Genomic DNA, 20107 nt, shown 5'->3' with positions numbered 1-20107 from the left:
GTATCCTCTTACTTGTGTGGCTGCTCTGTCGAACCGTAAAATGAAAAAAAGGATAGTGCTTTGGATAATAGTTATATAAAAGAACTAGTACTTATTGACGGTTTCGCAATACGGGAGTATGGTTTGTAAAACTCACTATAACTTCCAACTAATGATGATCGGAAAAGAATTTTTTTGCAACATGTTGCGCAATGTTTCCGCATACTTGAAGTTAAAAAAAATGGATATTGTAAAAAAAAATCCTCTGTTGTATGTGGCCTCCCACCTTATCTGAACCGCCCTCCAAGTTCTCTCCCCCCTCCCATGGAGGGGTGGGGGCGAGGGCATTGCCGTCACAGATTCGCGGAGATGAGCGCTACCTGCATAGTGTCGCACGGAACCGAGCCTGGCGCACCGCTCCTACGAAGACATATCTCAAACCGTAGCTGGAAAAGCGGTTTGTGTTTCCAAGAGACACAATTATGTTTTACCGTACAGTCAAAGTACAATCCGACGCCATCATACCTGCAGGTTGTGTAGAAGTCTTATTTTATATATTTTATGACGCATTTTACTTCGAGAGTTTCAATTAGCTCAGTAATATGAATGCGCCACGCGGAGGGCCTGCGTGGTTCAGGATGATTTTTCTGTAACGGACAGCGCCGCCTACGCCGACAGCGGGTTTACTGCGACACGGGGCCCTTAACGTTGACGCGTTAAAATGTAATTCCATTCCCCCGAACCCGTACCGCTCAAATCAATTATAGAGAAGGTCATTGTCCACACAATCGAGAGCTTTGTTTACGTCCAGGAACACTGCTACAGCAATTACATTATTATTAAGAGCTTGAGAAATTGTCTCGATAAGCGAAATAACTACTCAGGTAGACATTTTTGATTGCTGAAAGCAGTGCTCGTCAGTTCTCTGTTACTTTAGAAAAGCTTGCACCATTCGACGTCCAATAAATTACACGTCCCGACCTCGGAGGTTGTTTTCTTGTGCGTGAAAGTTCTAGCGTTGAGGAACCTGAACACTTATGCAGTGCCCCAGTGCGAATATGATTTGTTAGCAGTGCTGAATACTTGCGAGTAAAGCGTACTTACGGTGATGCCTTTAGGTGAGCTTCGACTACATTGAGTTGGCCATAATTCTTGACAACTACCATCTTGTCGTCGCCCATGTAATCCTTGGAGCCTTCCATCATGTCCAAGAGCTGAAATAAAATATATACATATATATTTAGGGTGCGCGAGTACTTGAAATCTCCAAAAATAATGGAGTAGACCTGCTGTAAAATAAAAAATTCCATACTCAAAGTTCTGGAATATTCGTTTGCTTTGAGTATATGTGAAAAAAAAAAAAACGCTCATTGGATTATCGAGGGAGACGTCACAATTGTTGTGAGAACTGTCCCAAACGAGTCTGCTCCACAATCGCTGTGGTCGTTGCACCGACGCAGCAAGCAGCTCCTAAGCGAACGAGTGAAGCACGCAACTTTTATTCAATGCTTTCCAGTCATTCAATGACAGTGACTCGTCTTTAGAGCGGCCATATACGAACTTCTCCCGATTTATTTTTCGAACAAGTTCAACATATCAGCATCCCTTTAGAGCAAGCTGCGGCGTCGGACACTTTAGTGCATCGCCCTTCTTTCAGAAGACATTACATGCACCTGGTAAAATGGTTTGTTTTTGTTGTTGTCATGGGGCTCCAGGTAAATGAAAGGATTGTACATCATTTCCAAGGTTCTAACGTGTAATGGTGAACGCTATATTTTGCCTACATGTCCCGATGCATAGATGCCTAATAAATCTTTGTTTGCCAAAGTGGCTTCGCACGTTATTTTACTTTATATATAGGAAGACATTCGATCTACATTTCGATAAGCAGTGTGTTTTTCTTGGAATATTCGTACTCAATTCACACATTTCACTATTCAACTACGCCCAATACACACGGCTTTCAAATTTGGAATACCACTGTTTGTTAAAAATGCAATGGTAGCTGCAGAATATCTGCTTACACATGCGTTCGTGCACTTTGGCGGACACAATGTTGGCAACAAACTCGAGTCAATAAACGAACAATAAAGAAATACATCCGAATGACCTACTTTGCCATCATGATTATACTGTGTGCCTATATTTGAAACTATATTACAATTGTATTTGAAGACAACTTCACTGTGTTTGATTCTACATGAGCGTTTATGTTCCGAGGTATTCAGCACCAAACTTGGCACTCATTATACTAATTTTGCATTCAGCAGCGTGGATATCGACATTACGGCCAGGCTCCTTTATTAAATGAAAAAGCTTGATAATCACGCGGCAGCGCTACGCTGTGAAAATGAAAAAAAAGTTTAGTTGTTGCTTGATTCAGTCTGGAAAGAGCCATATCGCCTCTGTTGTTAGGTTAGGCAAGCTTGCAAACAATGTTCGACACATCACAATTAGTGAGGGCTTGAAGTTGTGTCGCCATCCACGCCCGTGAAAGCGAAATTATAGGAGGGAACGTCAAATTGCATGATGGATACATCAGAGCAGAAACTCTCCAGGAGAATAACAGAAAGTGTAGTTGTCTTCAAATGTACTTGTCAAAAACGTTTGAAACACGAACCTGTATCATGATGTGAAAAAGAAATTAAAATGCTTTTGTTATTTATGTTTCTTTACTAATGTGTCGCAAAAGTTGTGCCCACTAAAGCGCATTAAACATCTTTTTAAGCTGATTTTGCGCAGCATCATGGGGCTTTTATTAAAATTAGCATTGGTTGCATCCTGTAGCGTATACATGTGCAAGTCCTAAATCCTATATGTCAGGACGACTAAGCCATGCAGAACATGGCAGTACGTAGCAGTGGAATATACCTCTAGTGCATCACGTGTGACGGCATCGCTGGCAAAGTTTATATATCGACAAAAAGACGAAGACTTGTCTAAAACAAAAAAAAGAGCAGTAGAGGCAACCTCAAACGCCACATGTGTATATATTTCTTCACTTTACGTATGCTGATTTTATGGGCTGCTCGTATACTATCATCCATAGGTACCATCGTTTACTCTTAATCCTCTTTCACTCTTGTACTATCATGTTACTGTAAGTTCATTATTAACTGTTAGATGTATTTTTCTTCCGTAGAAATGCGTAGCTACGAAGATGTATAACTGCAACCGAGACTAAACGTGGTTTTTTAGTATGTCCGATAAGTTTAGTTTGTGCTCTTTTAATAACATCTTCATAGCTATTACATGTAATTCCCATTACGCACAAGCAATCGTTGGTAAACTACCATATATGCCAACTAAGAATCTTTTTTTTTTGCTCAATATAGTAACCGACCACTGTCTGGGCTTGTACAGTGGGCTTAGATTACAAGAAATGAAGCTTTCCTTTATCGTTTGTTCTTCTGCATCCCTTCTGTCTTCTGTGCCAATAAAAGTTCGTTCGGTTATTCTTCTCTTGCAAAAGCAGAACTTAGAAAGCACGTTTTTAAAGCCGTGGTCGGAAAAAGACGGTGAGAAGATCGAGTCAAATAAAATTAGCTCAAGTACACATGAGCACGAACGCACACAGGCAGGCAAACAAGCCCACTTTATTCAACATATGCGATACACCTGATGCGGCTGCCCATAAAAAATGAAGAAATGCTTTCTCAGGACCTCGAGTTGAAGCTTAATAATTGTGCACACACTGTGCTTTCCGTGCACGTTATCTGCGGACATGAAATAATTGATGTGCTTATATCTGCTTTGCATGCCTTCTTTCAGTTGTTGAGGTCATGCGCATGGATTATTAGATCACCCGGCCGTGGATGAATTGCCTACATTTTTTCTATTGAACAACCATTTTCGATATAGCAGCCACTTTGTTGCCGTCTATTTCGTCTTTGAAAAGCTTCAAATGTATAATTAGTCGACCAATTAGTCGACATCATGTAATGTCATGTCCTAGGATGTGAATTGATGTCCTAATTTAAGGAACCTTAGACATATGGAGTGAAATTTTTGAACTTAAATGCAAGAGAAGTAATGTTGAAGAACCTTCTTTTTTTAAGGAAATTATGACGTCTGCTGTGTACCTTAGAATATTTCTGTATAATTAGGTTACTTAGAATTGAGTCAGAAAGCGTACTACAACGGTAAACGCATGTTGTGTCAAGCAGGAATCGGAGGTGGAGCGTATAATACGTCGACGTCAATAACGGTATTTGCTTGAGCGAAATCCCTAGAAAAATGGCCAGATCTATTTTCTTGAAAGTGGCTGAAACAATTTAATACAGTACACCTATGACCTGCAGTGAAAGCAGGAGCTGCTGAAAAATGGCAAATTTCGCGTAGATACTTATGTGCCACCGCGAATGACGAGGACAGGGAGTGCGGTAGAAAGCGAAAATACTTTACCGGCTTAAACATTGAGATGTTACTGTAGGGCACCAAGGTATATTTCATCATCCGATCGGTGATTGGCATATGCTCGGTGGATGCCTGCAACAGAAGTGAAAATAAAGAAAGCAGCACAATTAAAAGCCAGGAAAAGAGACGTCAATGTTCGTACAACAAGCCATGTCGCTTGCTCCGAGGGGCGGCAGTATGAACCCCGTCTTGTCACGCACCCTCTCGCAAAGCACCTCACATGCTGGTAACACAAGTATTTGTTTACCATAAAAGCCTGTTTCACGTAATGCGATTTTTATCACAACGGCAGTGCAAATTCCGTCGCATGCGCAGAACTCCCAGTCGCAGTACCTCCCCTTTTCGACTACGACCGACCGTTGGTCGCAGGTCACACCGATCGCAGCGATCGCTGCTATTTTTCGTAAGAATTGCGCCGATGGCTATTTCGCAGTTTCTTTTGAGAAATAGCGCCTCGATCCGCAAGTGCATGGCGTGGAGACGTGGATTACCGAATTCGGCACCAACACGCGAAGGGAGAATAAACAACTTGTACCACAAATCCCATTGTCCCAGTTCTATGCCTTCTTTGATACACTACGTGGCGAATGTGGTGTATTTCCACGTTTGCTTCGTATGCTACAGATCTAGTACTTATTACACACCTTTGTGAGTTACCAATATTACGAGGTGTTCGATCTCCACGAGACAACATCGCCTTTTGGAGTCGTCAAAATTTTTGAATTGTTGCGTAGCATAGAATAATTGAGCGTAAGGAGCAATTTAAGTAATTGCAACCTCCGCAAGGGCTTATGACAAGACAGCACAGTACCCATACTTTCAACCTTGCGGTGAACACGCGACCGTTTAGTTGAGGACATCTCCTGTCGCGTGTAAGTTTCCCAATTACATCTTGAAAGGATGCCATTACCTCACCTGATTATTAAATTTGACAGGCCAAACTTGCGGGCTATCGTAATAAATTTTCTAAGATAGCATGCTTAACTGCGCCGCTTTAATAAATAGCGTCGTGAAATTGTTGGCGAATATTTCATGCCGGTAAGATGTATCTTTTCTTCGATGGAGTATCGCTTTTTTTTTTTCCTGCGCAGAAACCGACAAGCCTTGAATATGTTGCGGACTTTGTATGCTTGCTGCACCTGTATTAACTCTTGCTTTAAACGGCATTTCACGATACGGTTACATAGCATTAGAAGCTTGCTACAGTGGCACAGCGACAACACACCCTCCCGCACCGTCACGTAAAACTCATGCATCAATGCGAAAAGTAGGCAAGGAACTTGTGCGCATGAAACAGTGGAAGACGACACATTAAACAAAAGCTAATCAAAACTTTGTGGTGAAATCAGCCAGTTGCGTTCCTTCATTTGAATGATTCCTTCCTTTAAGTATAAAGAATTTTTGCACTTCCACAGCTAATCAAGTGTGCCAGCATATTCATGCCTAACAAGTTTCTATTTACAGTTTCTAATCACTGTGCGATCACAGTTATCATTGTGTAAACCCATATAACGATATCCTCTGTCATTACTACCTTTATAAGTAATGAAGCACCGTGCTACTTCCAAGAACATTTCACGCTGGGGTATTACAATAAATTTCTGCATTACAACGATACACAGTATGCAGTTTGTTCAATAAAGGGCCAAAAACAGCTTTTTTGCGATGACACGCACAGTTATTGGAATTGTTACCGACATACAGGCGAGAAAGAATGCAAATCTTTCGTCAACGACATTGTTCTTCAATTTATTCACCTGCCACAGTGGCTACCGCTACCATGGCAGTCGCATTTTGAGGGGAGTCAGATGAAAGGAGCTATTGCACTTAGGTTTAGTTCATCATGATTTATTGAACTCTTCAACTTCCAAAGAGTGGCATGCGTATGCAAAATATAACGAGCAATAATAGCACCAATCGAAAGCAAAGTGCACAATTGTAAAACAAGCATCTTTTCGATACTTGGATTGTGGAAAACACACATTACGTTGAAACGTATCGTTCAACAGTGCTGCACAAAATATGCATGATCAGACATATCAAGTACTCTATCAGGTAGCTGCTTCTACAGATGTATAGACGTCAAAAAAGCACGTATGCTCAAACTTCATCATGCGCAAAGCAGAAAGAGAACGTTTTTCAAGAGTTGTCTCTTCTGGCAGATATGAGTGGACGGTAAGAAACAGAAACTTTATTATATTCGAGGGCACTGTGTAATACCGCTTATGAAACAATGAAGAAGTTGACTACCAGCAATACTTTGCAGAGGGAGCCTCCTTTACAATAGACACTGCCTTGCCCAATGTAAAAGTGAAGACTAAAATGACTACTAATCCGTCGGGGAGGCTTCGTTGTTATGGCGTTGCGCTTCTAAGCTCGAAGTCGCGGGTTGTAATCCAAGCAGCCGCGGTCACATTTTACTGAGGGTCAAACATCAAAAGCACCGGTATACTGTGCATTAAGTGCACATCAAGAAAGCACAGGTTGTAAAAATTAACCCATATTCACTTACTACCAAGTGCCACATAATGAGATCGTGGATCTGGCATGTAAAACCGTATAATTTATAAATAAATTTTCATTGAAGAATTAGACGAGCTGCTTTGCTTTGTAAAGATCCCAAACGATTTATAAGGGTAACATAGTGAGAATTACCATTACAGAGACTATACAAGCTCTGAGCAAATTAAAATTTTGCAAGCAACTCACACTGCTCAAAGGACGGCGAAAGTAGATCTGGCAAGCTGTTAAGTATCGCAAGCCAATGATGAACACTCAAATATTTATAAAAGGAAGCGTATTGATGCACTAGCACTGGAGAGCTTTTCCTGGTAGTAAAGGAGCTGTGTGCTTGCTCGTCGAAGTATTCAGACTTATAAGCCACATAGTACGCCATGAGCTTAGCTTATCCATGTTGTGCTGCAAAGTACGGCCAAATGGCAACTTACCGAAAAATCATTCAATATTCGAAAACGCCAAGGAGGTCACATTATATGGCATTGCACTATGTATATGGGGTGTTTCACGTAACTGGAACCAAGCAATAAAATACCAGTGGCTAACCGCAACTGAATAAAACTAACGACATATGGTCTGCCGTCATGTGACGCTCCTGGGGATATTTTTCTATATTACGCTTAATTAATAGCCTAAGATTAATTACGCAAAATTTTTAATATTCCCTTTGAGAACAAGTGGGCTCGTTACGTTGCAGAGGGCATTTCAAAACCACCGATCCAATTTTTTGTGGGAACGAACATGCTGCGTGGTTATTTTTTCCGCCATTTAAAGAAAGCCCGGAAAATGTGAAATAAAAGCACGAGACTGCGCTCGTGCGCTATAATATTGCAGCACGCTCAACCCTGCGTCGAGCCTGTCGTTGATCAGGGACGCCGGAGCTTCCTTTCCGTGTGCCATGCACCGTCAAAGATGCTGGCGCAGTGTAAGGCCGATGCCTAGAGCCGCATGATTTCGCCATGGTCCACACGAAAGGAATAGGATAGCGCATGAGCGCAGTGGCGTGGTTTCATTTCATATTTCGCGGGATTTATTTAAACGCCAGGAATAATCGCCACGCAGCATCTACACTGGCCCACAAAATATTGCGGCATGCGCGAGCGCGTCGCGAAACAGCCCTCCGCGCCGTCTAGCGGCGCACCCCTGTTGTCGAGACCGACGCCTGCGCGCATGCGCGTCCCTTCGGAACGGCAATTGTGCATGTTTCCGCGCTTCCTCCTTGCGCGCCGGCGATATCCGAAAGTAGCCGCGAGGTGCCCCTGTTGCGATTGGCGCTGTGGCGGCTTCGACGGGCAAAACTTCGTTTATATAACGGAAATCAAGGGTTCATGTTTGTCTTGCCTCTCTCCTTCTATAGATCACCTTTTCTGCCACGCTCTTCTGCGGGAGAACGCCCCGTTCGTAAAAAGAAAGAAACAACGAAGACTGGCCATGAAAAGGCGCAGCGCAGAAAATGAAAACGAAAAAAAAGACTAATCACTCGTTGCCTTCTTCACCGGGCCCTAAACGTCCGCGCTCGTGACTCGACGCCAATCGCGACAGCGGCGTATTCCACCGCCTTCAGGTCCGGCGGAATACTGGCCTTCAGCTTCAAAAAAATTACGCGGCGTTGTAACTGTTTTTTGCCGGCGGCTCTTCATTCTCCTTTCTTGCGGTAGTGTCTATTGAGTTGGCGTCACCCTCCAGCGTACTCTTCGTAGCTGCAGTGTTAAGAAGGCTCTCACACCCATCCATGGGGCTTTCGCCGTGGTCTTCTTCAGCGGGAGCCAAGCTGCCACTGAAATAAGCTGATCCCGACTTCCCCTCAGCACTGAAACAGCTCCACCCTTTTTAGGCTGCGGTGCATGTATTGGTTTTACTTGACTGCCAGCTGTGGTATCAGGAAGTAGGTGCGCGTTGGGCGTCCCCACTGCTTTTATGCCGATACCCTCTGTCCCTGCTGTTTCTTCGGCGTCTGCTTCATCGATCAGACGTTCCGACATGTCGTTACCCTTTACAGGCCCAGTCGCACTGGCGTACGTTTTCAAGCACTGATTACCCTTGCGCACATAGCGGCGGAAAATGCTGCAACGCGGCACTTGGCACTCGCGCCGAGTATGCCCTGCAGGCTTGCACCGTAGGCACAGCGGCGCTCTACCGGTTACAATAATGGCCAGAAGCTCACCTGCAATTATTGTCAGCTGGTGTGGGATGTAGTCAATTTTCACACTGGCTCTCAATTTCAACGTGACGGTACGGGTTGTGGCCCCCTTGTCCCCTCAACACCGTGCGCCCGCCACCGCTCTTTCGTGACACTCGTTACCTTTCCGTACGATGACACGGCCTGCTGCACATATCCTCGCCGGCCATGCCGTACAGCACCCAATGTACCTTCAGCCGCAGGTCCTGGTTGTTGGGGTCGATGGTGACACACGGGCGCCTCGTTAACATCGTTAGGTACCAGAAGTTTCTTCGTTGAGTCGGGATTCTTCATTGTAACGCCACGGTTGCTCCACAGTTACACCAGGGTTGTGGTTAAATAAAGTTGTGCCTAGTGCGTGCATCATTGCACGCGTCACGTCGCAGCCATCTCGCTGAGTAGTGCGTGCGTCATTGGGAAGCGCACGTGATGGTGCGGGTGAGGTGGCACTACGTCACGAGTGCATATAATGAGCGCGTTGATGAGGTTCCGATGTCTACGAACGGTATAATGCTTTCGCGTTCCTACACGTAAGCGGTCTTAAGTGTCTGCCTAATTTGAAGTTCATTTTCATCTGGACGGTAAAATTGTAAACGGACAAGAATACGCCAACCGCCCAATGAGCTTGTCCTAATCATACCTAATTATTGTACGAAAAGAGGTAAGTTCATGTGGACATCCCCAGGCCTCACAGCGTGAAAGGTAATATTGAGATGATCAAAGTTACAAAATTGTAAATTGACGAATACGAACTGAACGATATCACAAATCAAGATTAATAATCGTAGAAGATAACTCTTGAGATGTCACTGCACTATTCCGCATTGTTTAAGTGTTATTGGTGCCCATCACAGAGTTCTAAATTTCGTTGAATAAGCACCTACTCGTTATAATAGGTGGATGCCTAATGGAAGACGATAATGACAATGAAGGTTACCTGGCGCTCAAGAAGGGCAGGGACCTTTTCACGTTCATTTCACTATTTGCAAGATGACTAAATGCTATCCGGGTTACCATGTTAAAATTCGGTTTGGTGAGCGTGCGTGTGTGCGATTGTGTGTCAGCCCGTTATCCAGAAATTGCAGATTGGAAGCTGTTGCACTGTAAGCTTCATGACACGCCATAGGTACGACGTCACACGTGATAGCAAAGTCGCGAGTACTGTAATTACAAAGACACACTCGGCATGTTTTGTGACATTCTTGCCTCTTGCGAACCACAGCAACCCATCTAGAGGCAGACGCCTGTCACGAGACATAAAATTACAGCGCCCTTGTCAGCGCCTGAGCGTCTCTGCTCCGGAAGATGGTCGCTTTTCCCGTGTAGGAAGGCGGTGCTGCCCATGCGGTAATGTAAAATCAAAGCCACTCACCTTAGCTAAGTCAAAAGCGATTTGCGCCAGGTTGCGGCAAAGGGGGTGATCTTGCTCATGCGGAAGACTAACAGCTTCAGCAAATTTGCAGGCAAGACCTTCCAACGCTTTCATGTTGTCGTTCACCATGGCATCCGCCCGGATCACGATGCTGTCGCCCTCTTCTATCTGTGAAGTCACAAAGTGAATAGCTTGTTCACACTAGTGCGAACTATTGCTCCACTAGGTAAGCTTCATGAAAAAAAAAAACGTGCAAAATTTTGACAGGGTCACGCGAAAAGAAAATACGTATTAAGTGCCATGTAAATCAGGAACGCGGTTGCAGGAGTCATGCTCTTACTGAGGCAGTAGCAAAAAGCAAAACAAAAAAAATACGTGGAAAGAAACTAATACTGAGCACTTTCTTTCGCGAATAGAAATTGCAGCACTTGGCTTATCACACTTCTTGTTGCCTGCAACTGTTTATCCAAAAGCAACCACCATTCTCCCTTATAAAACCTCGCTATCCGGAAAATCGTCCTCGAAATAATTCTCTTAACAAATCTTACTTTTTGTTGTAGCCATCGTTAAGTTTGCCATGAATTAGCCCAAATATATAGGCACTTATGTCAATAATTCGCCCAATTAGACAGGAATTCTTGTCAATTGGCTTAGCTTCCTACGTTCAAACTGCCTCTGCATGTAAGGCCATAAATGTTTCCTGTATATGATTTTTCTTGTCAACTGAAGTAATTGATAAATTAGGACAAGACCCGCCGTGGTTGCTCAGTGTCAATGGTGTTGGGCTGCTGAGCACGAGGTCGCGGGATCGAATCCCGGCCACGGCGGCCGCATTTCGATGGAGTCGAAATTCGAAAACACCCGTGTACTTACATTTAGCTGCACGTTAAAGAACCCCAGATGGTCGAAATTTCCGGAGTCCTCCACTACGGCGTGCCTCATAATGGAAAGTGGTTTTGGCACGTAAAACCCCATAATGTAATTAGGACAAAGAAGTTATGTATATTTGAGCTTCGCAATCTTAATCAGCAGTGCTGTTTAGTGATTATGCATCCTCCTTGAGAACCTCGCACTTGTCTATGTACTAGCTAGCACACCCACTAATGAAGCACCGAACACTAATGTAGATTTCACACGTTCTATATCACCGACTTTATTTCGAAATAATTTATTACACTAAAGGAACCTATTATAGTGTTTTTCAAAGGAATATGGGCGATAATGACGACACCAGAAATTGAGCAACAACTTTCTTGCGACGTCCTGTTGTAAGTAGCCTTCGGGCATATTGGAGTGTTGTGTTCATTTTTCTTTTGCAAACATGTCTTCAAGCATGCAATATTATTTTGGCTGCTTTGATGGGAGACCTGGATGTCAAGGAACATCTGCATTACAGTTAAATACATCAGGTCTTTTTAAACGATTCCTTAGAATGCCACATCCAAATTCTGGCACGAACTGCGGCTAAGAGCATAAGAAAAAGGGGACACTGCAATTTTACATCGTAATTCCTAAAGCGTCATATGCTGAACCATTCTGATCTCGTAATACAGCTTGCAATGACTTCCTTAATGTACAAGCACCTCATAGGATGGTTAAGAATATAACGCGAATTTTGAGCGCTAGCTGTGGTGCGGGCTACGCGTTTTCACTCCCAATCTTGATCTGGCCGAATCACTTAGGGGTGTGAAGTTCCTGCTTACTCCATGGCATTTCAGTACAAAAGATGTGTGGCAGCCCTCTAAGTACCAGTTCATGGTGGAGCGCGAGGCACGAGAATCAATGGAGCTGTCGAACGTTCGGGCCACAACCCAGACACCATATCTCTCCTCTCGAAGCCCATGCACAGCCATGGGACCACCAAATAAATGGAGATGTTCTAAGCGAGCTTTCCTTTTCCTGATATGTTTTACAGCGTTCAGGTACAACGCTCCTCCCTCAGGCTCTGCCTCACTTTCTAACCGTCCATGGGCGCATGTCGTGAGCACCATCTGGTTGGCGCGACGCCCGCACCTGGCTCCGACCCACGAAGGGCGATGCGTGCCAACTTCCCTAATAGTGCACACGCAATCGGTGGACTCCCGCACCCATAAAATTTAATACGCGCGTGACAGTATTATCTGCCGTTGTTGCAGGAAACCAAGGTTTGCGTCACATGACCAAAGTCATCTCTCAGTGCTGGAGCACACAAGCCGTCACGTGCGCTTCCATCAAAGCGACAGAAGTGCGGAGGGGATCTCAGAGGTTTGCTGAAAACGCTGACAACATGGCACTCATGAACGAGCTGCGAAATGCTTTAAAAAACGCAAATTCTTGCCGCTTCATTATAATTGGCGACAATAGCATTCGGTAAAGCTCAAGGCTACTCCAGAAGCGCGCTGATGCCCTCCGAGACATGAGGCAACATGTACAGCATGCGTCGCTACTGTAGGGTGTATCTGCACGAGCAATAGAGCTATCGCAAGCGAGGAGTGTCTATGAAGCGGTGATTTTTCTCACAAGTAACAAAAGCATGGTGTTGATGCCAGATGAGCATAGACCACAATTTTCTCAGTTGCCGCAGGTAGCTAGACTGCTAGCAATTGTTAATATTGAATGATTCTATCACACAAATCTTGTTCCATGAAGGTCGCTTCTTATTTCAGCAAGGTCAATCTGAACTAGGTAACGCAGTTTCCCACCCTCACTTCCTTTTTCACTCTCGGTTCTCGCAGTCAAAATCTCAAAGAAAAATAAATAATTATAGTAAGGAACCTCACCGCAATGACCTTTGAAGTTGTGCTCGTGGGAAGCATGCTTAACCCTACTGTGAGAAGGGGTGCGTTGTTGAGCATGAACAGCAGTTTTCCCGCCGCCTCAAGCACACTGTCGGCTGTAGCGGCATCCTTGATCTTCAAGTCGATGCCCAGCGAAGACAAAGTGTTTGCCAGTTCGTTGTCCTTGACGGCACCTTAATGACAAAAAGGACAGGCTGAAGAAATTTGAGGAAAAGGCGTACCAGCCGTAACTTGGACGGTTTCGAAAGTTGTATTATCCGCAACCACGTGATAACTAAGTTGGCAAATACGTGCTCGTAATATGTTTCCACAAATAAGCTCCACATCAATTGAGGTGTCAGCATCCTTTCAGAAAGGAGATCCGCTTTTTATGGCGTGATCAGTAGCTATTCATATTTATGCTGTAGTCGCGAGGGGTGATCAAAATGTTCTGCAGCTCTAACATAAGGAAAAGTATGACGCTGGTAACTCTATATACTTCATTTGTGGTGCTGTTGGATGAATCGGGCCGTGCCCCCCCATTACAAGTACGCAGTCCATGAAAACAACTCAGAATCCCTCTGCCAAGCTGTAAGCCCTCTTCACATGCATAACCCCTTCCAAAGCGTGTATACCTCAAAAGAACAGAAGTATTATGCACCTATTATGCCCGCCCACCCGGTAGCTGCTCTAACTTCTTCGCCTTTATCCCGAAGGAGACGCGCTCGCTGTGTCATCCTTTAGCTAAGGAAGTATTCGCGAAGCGAGTTCGGCGATCCCCGCTGACGGCTAAAGGGAGCGCTCTTGTCCGCAGTAAGCCCAAGTTAGGAAAATGTCTGAACATAGAATGACCACAATTAACACAATAATGAACGTTTGCAACAACAAAGCTTGTTTCGTTCCATGATGTCTTCATAACTTCCCCTTTCAAAGCTATTTTATGAACGTGAGTGCACCTATTGGTAGTGCTATCATTTTTGATTGGTTGGGCGGCATTTTGGAAATGCGCTGTTGTCGCGGTGTTTGCGCTTAAATGTCCGGGGTGCCTAGCATTGATTATTCCGAGCACTGTGGAAAAAAATGCGGCAGCTTTATCAGAAGTCATATAAATACGCGATACCTACGCTGCGTCGTCCCACGACGGCAGCACAAGCGAATAATAGTGACATCCCTCCGCACCTAAGAGTCTCTTGGAGTGAGAAAACCTAGCTCCCGAGCTCACCACAAATAGGTCGTTGAACCGGTAGCACGATTAAGAAGAAATATCGCGGTGGATCGCAACTTCCAGAATGGCGAATAGAATTTAGTTGCGCTACGATGAACAAGCGGCCGCGCCTCCACCACAGCTCAACAAAGGCGCACCCATGGAGGAAGGAGAAAACGGAGGAGAGGCCGTACCCAGTCCGCGCTCTAGGAGAAAAAATGTGGAGGAAGTCCCGCGATATTTTTCCGCTGTAAACGCGATGTTGTCAAGGCAAAATAGTGGTTCTAATATGGTGTTGCGCACTAATGCGTGTGCTGCCCCACAGGTCTCGTGCTGTGGCAAAAACTTCGTGCGTGCAGCATTGCGTTAGCCTCTGTGTGTGTCGTTCCGCCGTGTTACCTAGACCATGCTCTGCCGGCTGCTGTTGTGGCCAGGTGGGACTGGAACAACTAAGAAGCGTGAAAGAAGCGTGCATGCAGTGCCGTACATCACGTACCACGCCAGGGAAGAAGGACGATTGGGGACTATATTTCCCGCATTCCATGGATTCATGCTAACGTGTCATCACAAACCGCTGTGATTGAGAATATGTAGTATAAACGCATTGCAGGTACGTGGCAGCTGTGTAGTGTTCCTGCTTTTGACAGGGCACGATGCATTCGTGGCCCGTAAGAAAGTCGTGTGAATGGAAGAGGAAAAAATCGCAGTTCCGCCCGAAAGGCGAAGCACCGATTGCGATAGCAAATTAGTAGATAGCTGTACGAAGTAATGATAGTAGTTTTATCGGCAGTATGAATGTGTAAACATTCGCTTACTAGCTAAATTAACAATCATAGAATGTGTGAGCGTGAGTCAACGAAGACGTAGAAACAGACACACAGGGACAGCGAGGTCTTTGTGTGTCTGCTTCTTTCTGCACCTTTGTTCAGTCGCGCTTACACATTCTATCATGGATTCAAACCAACTAGCCCGCGAACGTATTTTAACTAAATTAACCAGGACAGTGTCACGCGCGCACAGGTAAACATGAACACATCTCACTTGATGAGTGCGGAAACTCGCTGTGAAAATTCTGGAGTGATGAATCGCGGCAGGAGCAAGCGAATTGGCTTTCATGCACGTCTCGCTTCAGCGCGAACGAAACATGGAAAGCACAGCGCATACGAAGCTAATGGTACTACGCGCATTCTGAAAACATTGCAGATAGCTTTGAAGATGAGGCCTGTGCGGGCGCGCGCTTTAGCCTTATCGCAGACCGCTTTTAACACACACGAGCGCCGGCAACGCGTCCCTACGGCGTCCGCCAAAGGCGTCTACTACGTCGTCCGCGATTCGCGTGGCCAATGCCGCAGTAGGAGCCGCGGTTGTCTCCACTCTGTATGGAGTGGCGGGCGAGGAGGACAACGAGGCACCATGGCCGCCGCCGGAGAAGAACACCTCTCCTCCATCGCCTCACTCCGCTGCCTCGCGCGCCACAGGAGAGGGTACGCATCCGGGCAGCGTTCCTCGCTCGCGCACGCGAGATTGAAACCGTGTTCGCCGGCTCACCCTCGCAATCTTTCACTGATACGGAACCTCCCGGCGACAGCGACGGCGACAGTGACGGGGACGGCGACGCCGACGGCAGAAATGTGCCTGGAGTGTCCATATATTTGCTATCCAAATAAAAGCGGCTGCTGTGAGTAATTAAGGGGCGAACTTGCATAGTCTTATTTGCATGCTCGAGGGGCGCAGGGAAGTGAAAGTTGGCGAATGCAGAGCAAGAGTGAACAAGGCTCGACAGATAATACGCCTGCGCGCACATTAAACGGCTGATGGTCGCACGTAGTAGGCCCGCTGAACAAGCCAGCGCACGCCTACGCGCTTGCTGTTTGGCACCGCAGAATTCAAATTCCGTGAAGCTTCACTTACCACGCGAGCAATATAGCTGAGGCATCAGTCGGCGTGTATAAACACGTAACCAGGTTCTCCTCCGCCGGCGTATTTGTCGGTGCGCTGTGGCTCGTCAAATCCTTGCGGTACGCGGACGCCCGAAACTTGTTCAAGAAAACTAAAACGATTCCTATAAAGCCACGACCAGCATACCTGTTTGCTCTGAAACTGCAGATGGGCTAGCCATAGGTCGTGATGTGCGCAAAGTGCGCTGTCGGTCATCAACTATGCACTTTTGCAGTGCAGTGCGAATGGACATTTATTTTCAGAAAAGCCGGCAAAAGCAGCAGGGGAGTGGCCTCACATTGTAAGTTGCAGAGTTCACTATGAACTCCTTTCGACGCTAGAGCCTTATACTCGTTCCAAATGGCTGAGACAACGGTATCGCGACGGTTATAAACCGCGATTGGATCCCTTGGTCGGATCACTACGGCGCGCGCACGTCCGCACAACCCGGCGTGGTTGCCTGCCGAAGGCGAGAAATGTAAGAAAAATGTCACGGAGCATCTGTCCCGACAACTTCCTGTGTCAGTGAGCGTCACAAAGAGTGAAGCCAGTGTCTCTCCTTAGTTTCTCCTTCCTCTATGCGCGTACCAAAACAAAAATGCAGTGTTTCCAGCATCCTTTTCAACATCGCCATGACTAGCATGGTACAGGTTTTTTGATAAGCAGTCAATAAATATTTGCTTTCATTTTACTAAGTTATGACGTTTATAAAAATATATGCAAGATGCAGGTTGTTTTAAGATAGATTAGAGGTGAAATTTTGTGCGGTGATGTAAGCGCAGCAGTGCCTAATCGAGCCCTTGCGATTTTTCTACCAAGCTCGTTAAGTTTTATGTTACATGGTACAAATACCTTGATGTTCTGATGCAAAACTGCTTTATGGAGTTCTGTACTTACGGTACTCAACGGAGTCTGTGGATTCCCGTGTGGCAAAGGCAAAGACATCTTGCACAATGCCGACAATCCTATCCGATCATTAGGTTTCGGCCACCATCGCGAAACGTAGACGTGTGGGCGACCACAGGACACGCATAGCAAGTTTATCGGCCACGCAATCTGTGCTACAGGTCTCAGTGAGTTTGCTGCAGTGTTCTGGCATAAGCATAGCGTGTTCACCGCATAACATGTCCATGTGAACGCATGATTTGTTCAGCGCTACACGACAGGCAGAATACATTTTGACTGGTGCCCGTGTTTGCGCCATGAAGTCGTTGTTGACTGCTACAATGCCAAAGCGGTGCCCTGAAAAGGCCTTGAATGCATAGGAGGTACAAGTTTTGTATAGTCGTACATCGATCTTAATTCGATCACAATAAATAGAAAAATTAGAAAATAGGTGTGGCACGCTGCCATAACTCTAGTGTAGCACTCTGGCGTCGTCATAAAGCACGGCTGAAGTGACTTCGCGAACGTTAGATCATTCGGCCAGACGATCACGTTAGCTTTTCTCAGCCACCGCTACCGGTCATATCACCCTTAGCTCAAGAAACATGGCCACATGGTTGTTCGACATTATCCTAAAGCTAACTTCTGATGCTCATATATTGCACTTTGCATGCTGGGAAAACATGCGGAAGGTGGGAGATGGAAATTCAGACGATGAGCGAAACCAGACCAAGGTAGAAGCGGCAGCCTATGTGTCGACAAGTGGACTTGTCTTTTTCTAGCCGACATATGTTTCAGGAGATCAAATTCATCGGGGCTTAGACTCCGGGATAGGTCTACTAGGTTTTGTAGTGCTCTGGATGCTCGCTCGTAGCACTATCGGTGGATATATGTGCTGCAGGGGTTGCACTGGCTAGTTTTCTTGGGTGGATCTGCAGCTCTAATGCCGTTGTGCTGGCATTTATCTAGTAATTTTTTCTCCATAGTTTCGACGCATTGTTGAAGTTCTCTTTTTTCTGGTTCAGATAAATTTATGCTGCCGAGCTGATTAGTAATTATCGCAAGTTGTTCCTTGCATTGTTCTTCTAGAATATCAATTAGAGAGAGCGACGCATTTTCTAGGACAGCATTCCCCTTCAATAATAGCATGGACGGTGAAGAGCCGAGGGCACATCTAACTTTAATTCTGAGACTTCTTGGGATTTTCTTCTGCCTAATGCTACTAGTATGAGTTTTTAGTGGAATCTGTAATTTGTTTGTCTGGCGGCGAGTTTGCGGGATTGGAGGAAAGGGCGAGATTGATCGTTGCGTGTGCCACCCGCAGTACGGGGTAGTCATTGCTGTTTGATTTGGGCAGACCTCTGGGGCAAGTCATTTTGAGGTGGCGTTTTTACGCTTTATTTTATTGTCGAGGTCTGCACTGATGTCTGTCTGACGATTAGTGTATGTAGCTGTTTGCGTGAAGGCTTCGCGGTTAGTTGTGGGCTTCCGTATGAGCGGACGTTCTTTAGGTGGTATTGGTTCCGCTACCACCGTATGTGCAGGTGCTTCTCGGGTTTTAGCTTTGGTGGAACGTGCGTGCGAGCTAGTGTGGAAGATTTCAGGCGTGTGTTTCTGTGTTGTAGATAACTGGGACGGAGGTTTAACTTCTGCTATTGGTTGCGTCGATTTAAATGAGTTCCTGATCCTGCACTTGATGTCGTTAGCAATTACCTTGACGCCATAAAAATTGGGGTGTAGTCCGTCCCGGGCGAGCAGATGGCCGGGGTCCTGATGTGTTTCGGCGTGGTAGATGACATCGACGTTTTCTTGCTGGTTTACAATGTCCAGAAGAAAACCATTGAGCTTACCTGTCCCTATGTATGTGAGCTAGGAGTGTCTCTTATTGTTGAATAAATGGCCTGTGTTTGTTTGCGATCCTGGGAGGTACTGTTGTCAGAGTGATTTCTGCGATTGGTCTGCCGGTGTGTACATAAATAATGAGCGTTTTCATGGCCTTCATTTTGTTGTCATCGGTGTCATGGTTAAGGTGTATTAGTCCCGCAGTGAATGACGAAATGTGTGATGTGCTGTACTGCTGCGGAGGGTAATGGAGTCTCGGCTGGTGTGTGTAGTGGCGCCGCTCTTAAAGCTAATGTGTGGTGAGTGTTGGGCTGGCGGGAAGTGTACGTTATTGTACTTCTAGTGACTGTCACCAATTAGTGGTCGCCTTGAATGTCGCCTTGAGAAAGACAAGCCCACTTTTCGAAACGTTGGCTCCCGCTTTACTTTGTTCACGTTTTCCTCATAATTTTGCATGTTGAACACTCCAGAAAGCAGAACAGCGCGGTCACACGTGAGGTCACTGTTAATTGTTAGGAAATAGTTTAGAGGAGTGCTGGTAACAGTTTTCGATGTTGTCTTGTGCGCACGAACTTTGCAGTTCGATTTACTACAGGGGTGACAACCTGCGTGATCTGCTGACATGGTTTCAAATGAGGTGAGTAATTCACGAAGGTTTTGCGATCTTCGGTAGACAACTTGTAGTTGGTACAGGAAGGCATATTTAGGGCGTTATGTGTGCGGTAATGCATTAATGTAGTTTCTTTGAATATGGTTAACATTTTGACCTGATTCCGAATGTACCCGCCGTGGTTGCTCAGTGGCTATGGTGTTAGGCTGCTGAGCACGAGGTCGCGGGATCGAATCCCGGCCACGGCGGCCGCATTTCGATGGGGGCGAAATGCGAAAACACCCGTGTACTTAGATTTAGGTGCACGTTAAAGAACCCCAGGTGGTCAAAATTTCCGGAGTCCCCCACTACGGCGTGCCTCATAATCAGAAAGTGGTTTTGGCACGTAAAACCCCATATATTATTATTA

The 20107-nt window shown here is 45.6% G+C and overlaps 1 protein-coding gene across 1 annotated transcript in view; it reads right to left on the bottom strand.

Annotated features, from left to right (window-relative positions):
- LOC135912879 (endothelin-converting enzyme 2-like) overlaps nucleotides 1-20107 on the bottom strand; it is a 219294-nt gene that overhangs the window by 98113 nt on the left and 101074 nt on the right. Inside the window, exons 13-16 of the mRNA XM_065445457.1 lie at nucleotides 13223-13413; nucleotides 10464-10631; nucleotides 4384-4467; nucleotides 1084-1193 (exon numbers count right to left, since the gene is read on the bottom strand). Of these exons, the coding sequence (XP_065301529.1) occupies nucleotides 1084-1193; nucleotides 4384-4467; nucleotides 10464-10631; nucleotides 13223-13413 (553 nt within the window). The remainder of the gene's footprint in view (nucleotides 1-1083; nucleotides 1194-4383; nucleotides 4468-10463; nucleotides 10632-13222; nucleotides 13414-20107) is intronic.

The sequence above is a fragment of the Dermacentor albipictus genome, chromosome 1, assembly GCF_038994185.2.
Source record: "Dermacentor albipictus isolate Rhodes 1998 colony chromosome 1, USDA_Dalb.pri_finalv2, whole genome shotgun sequence".
Classification (NCBI taxonomy): domain Eukaryota; kingdom Metazoa; phylum Arthropoda; class Arachnida; order Ixodida; family Ixodidae; genus Dermacentor; species Dermacentor albipictus.
The sequence above is the reverse complement of the archived record's forward strand: the minus strand, read 5'-3'. Positions and strand labels throughout refer to the sequence as shown.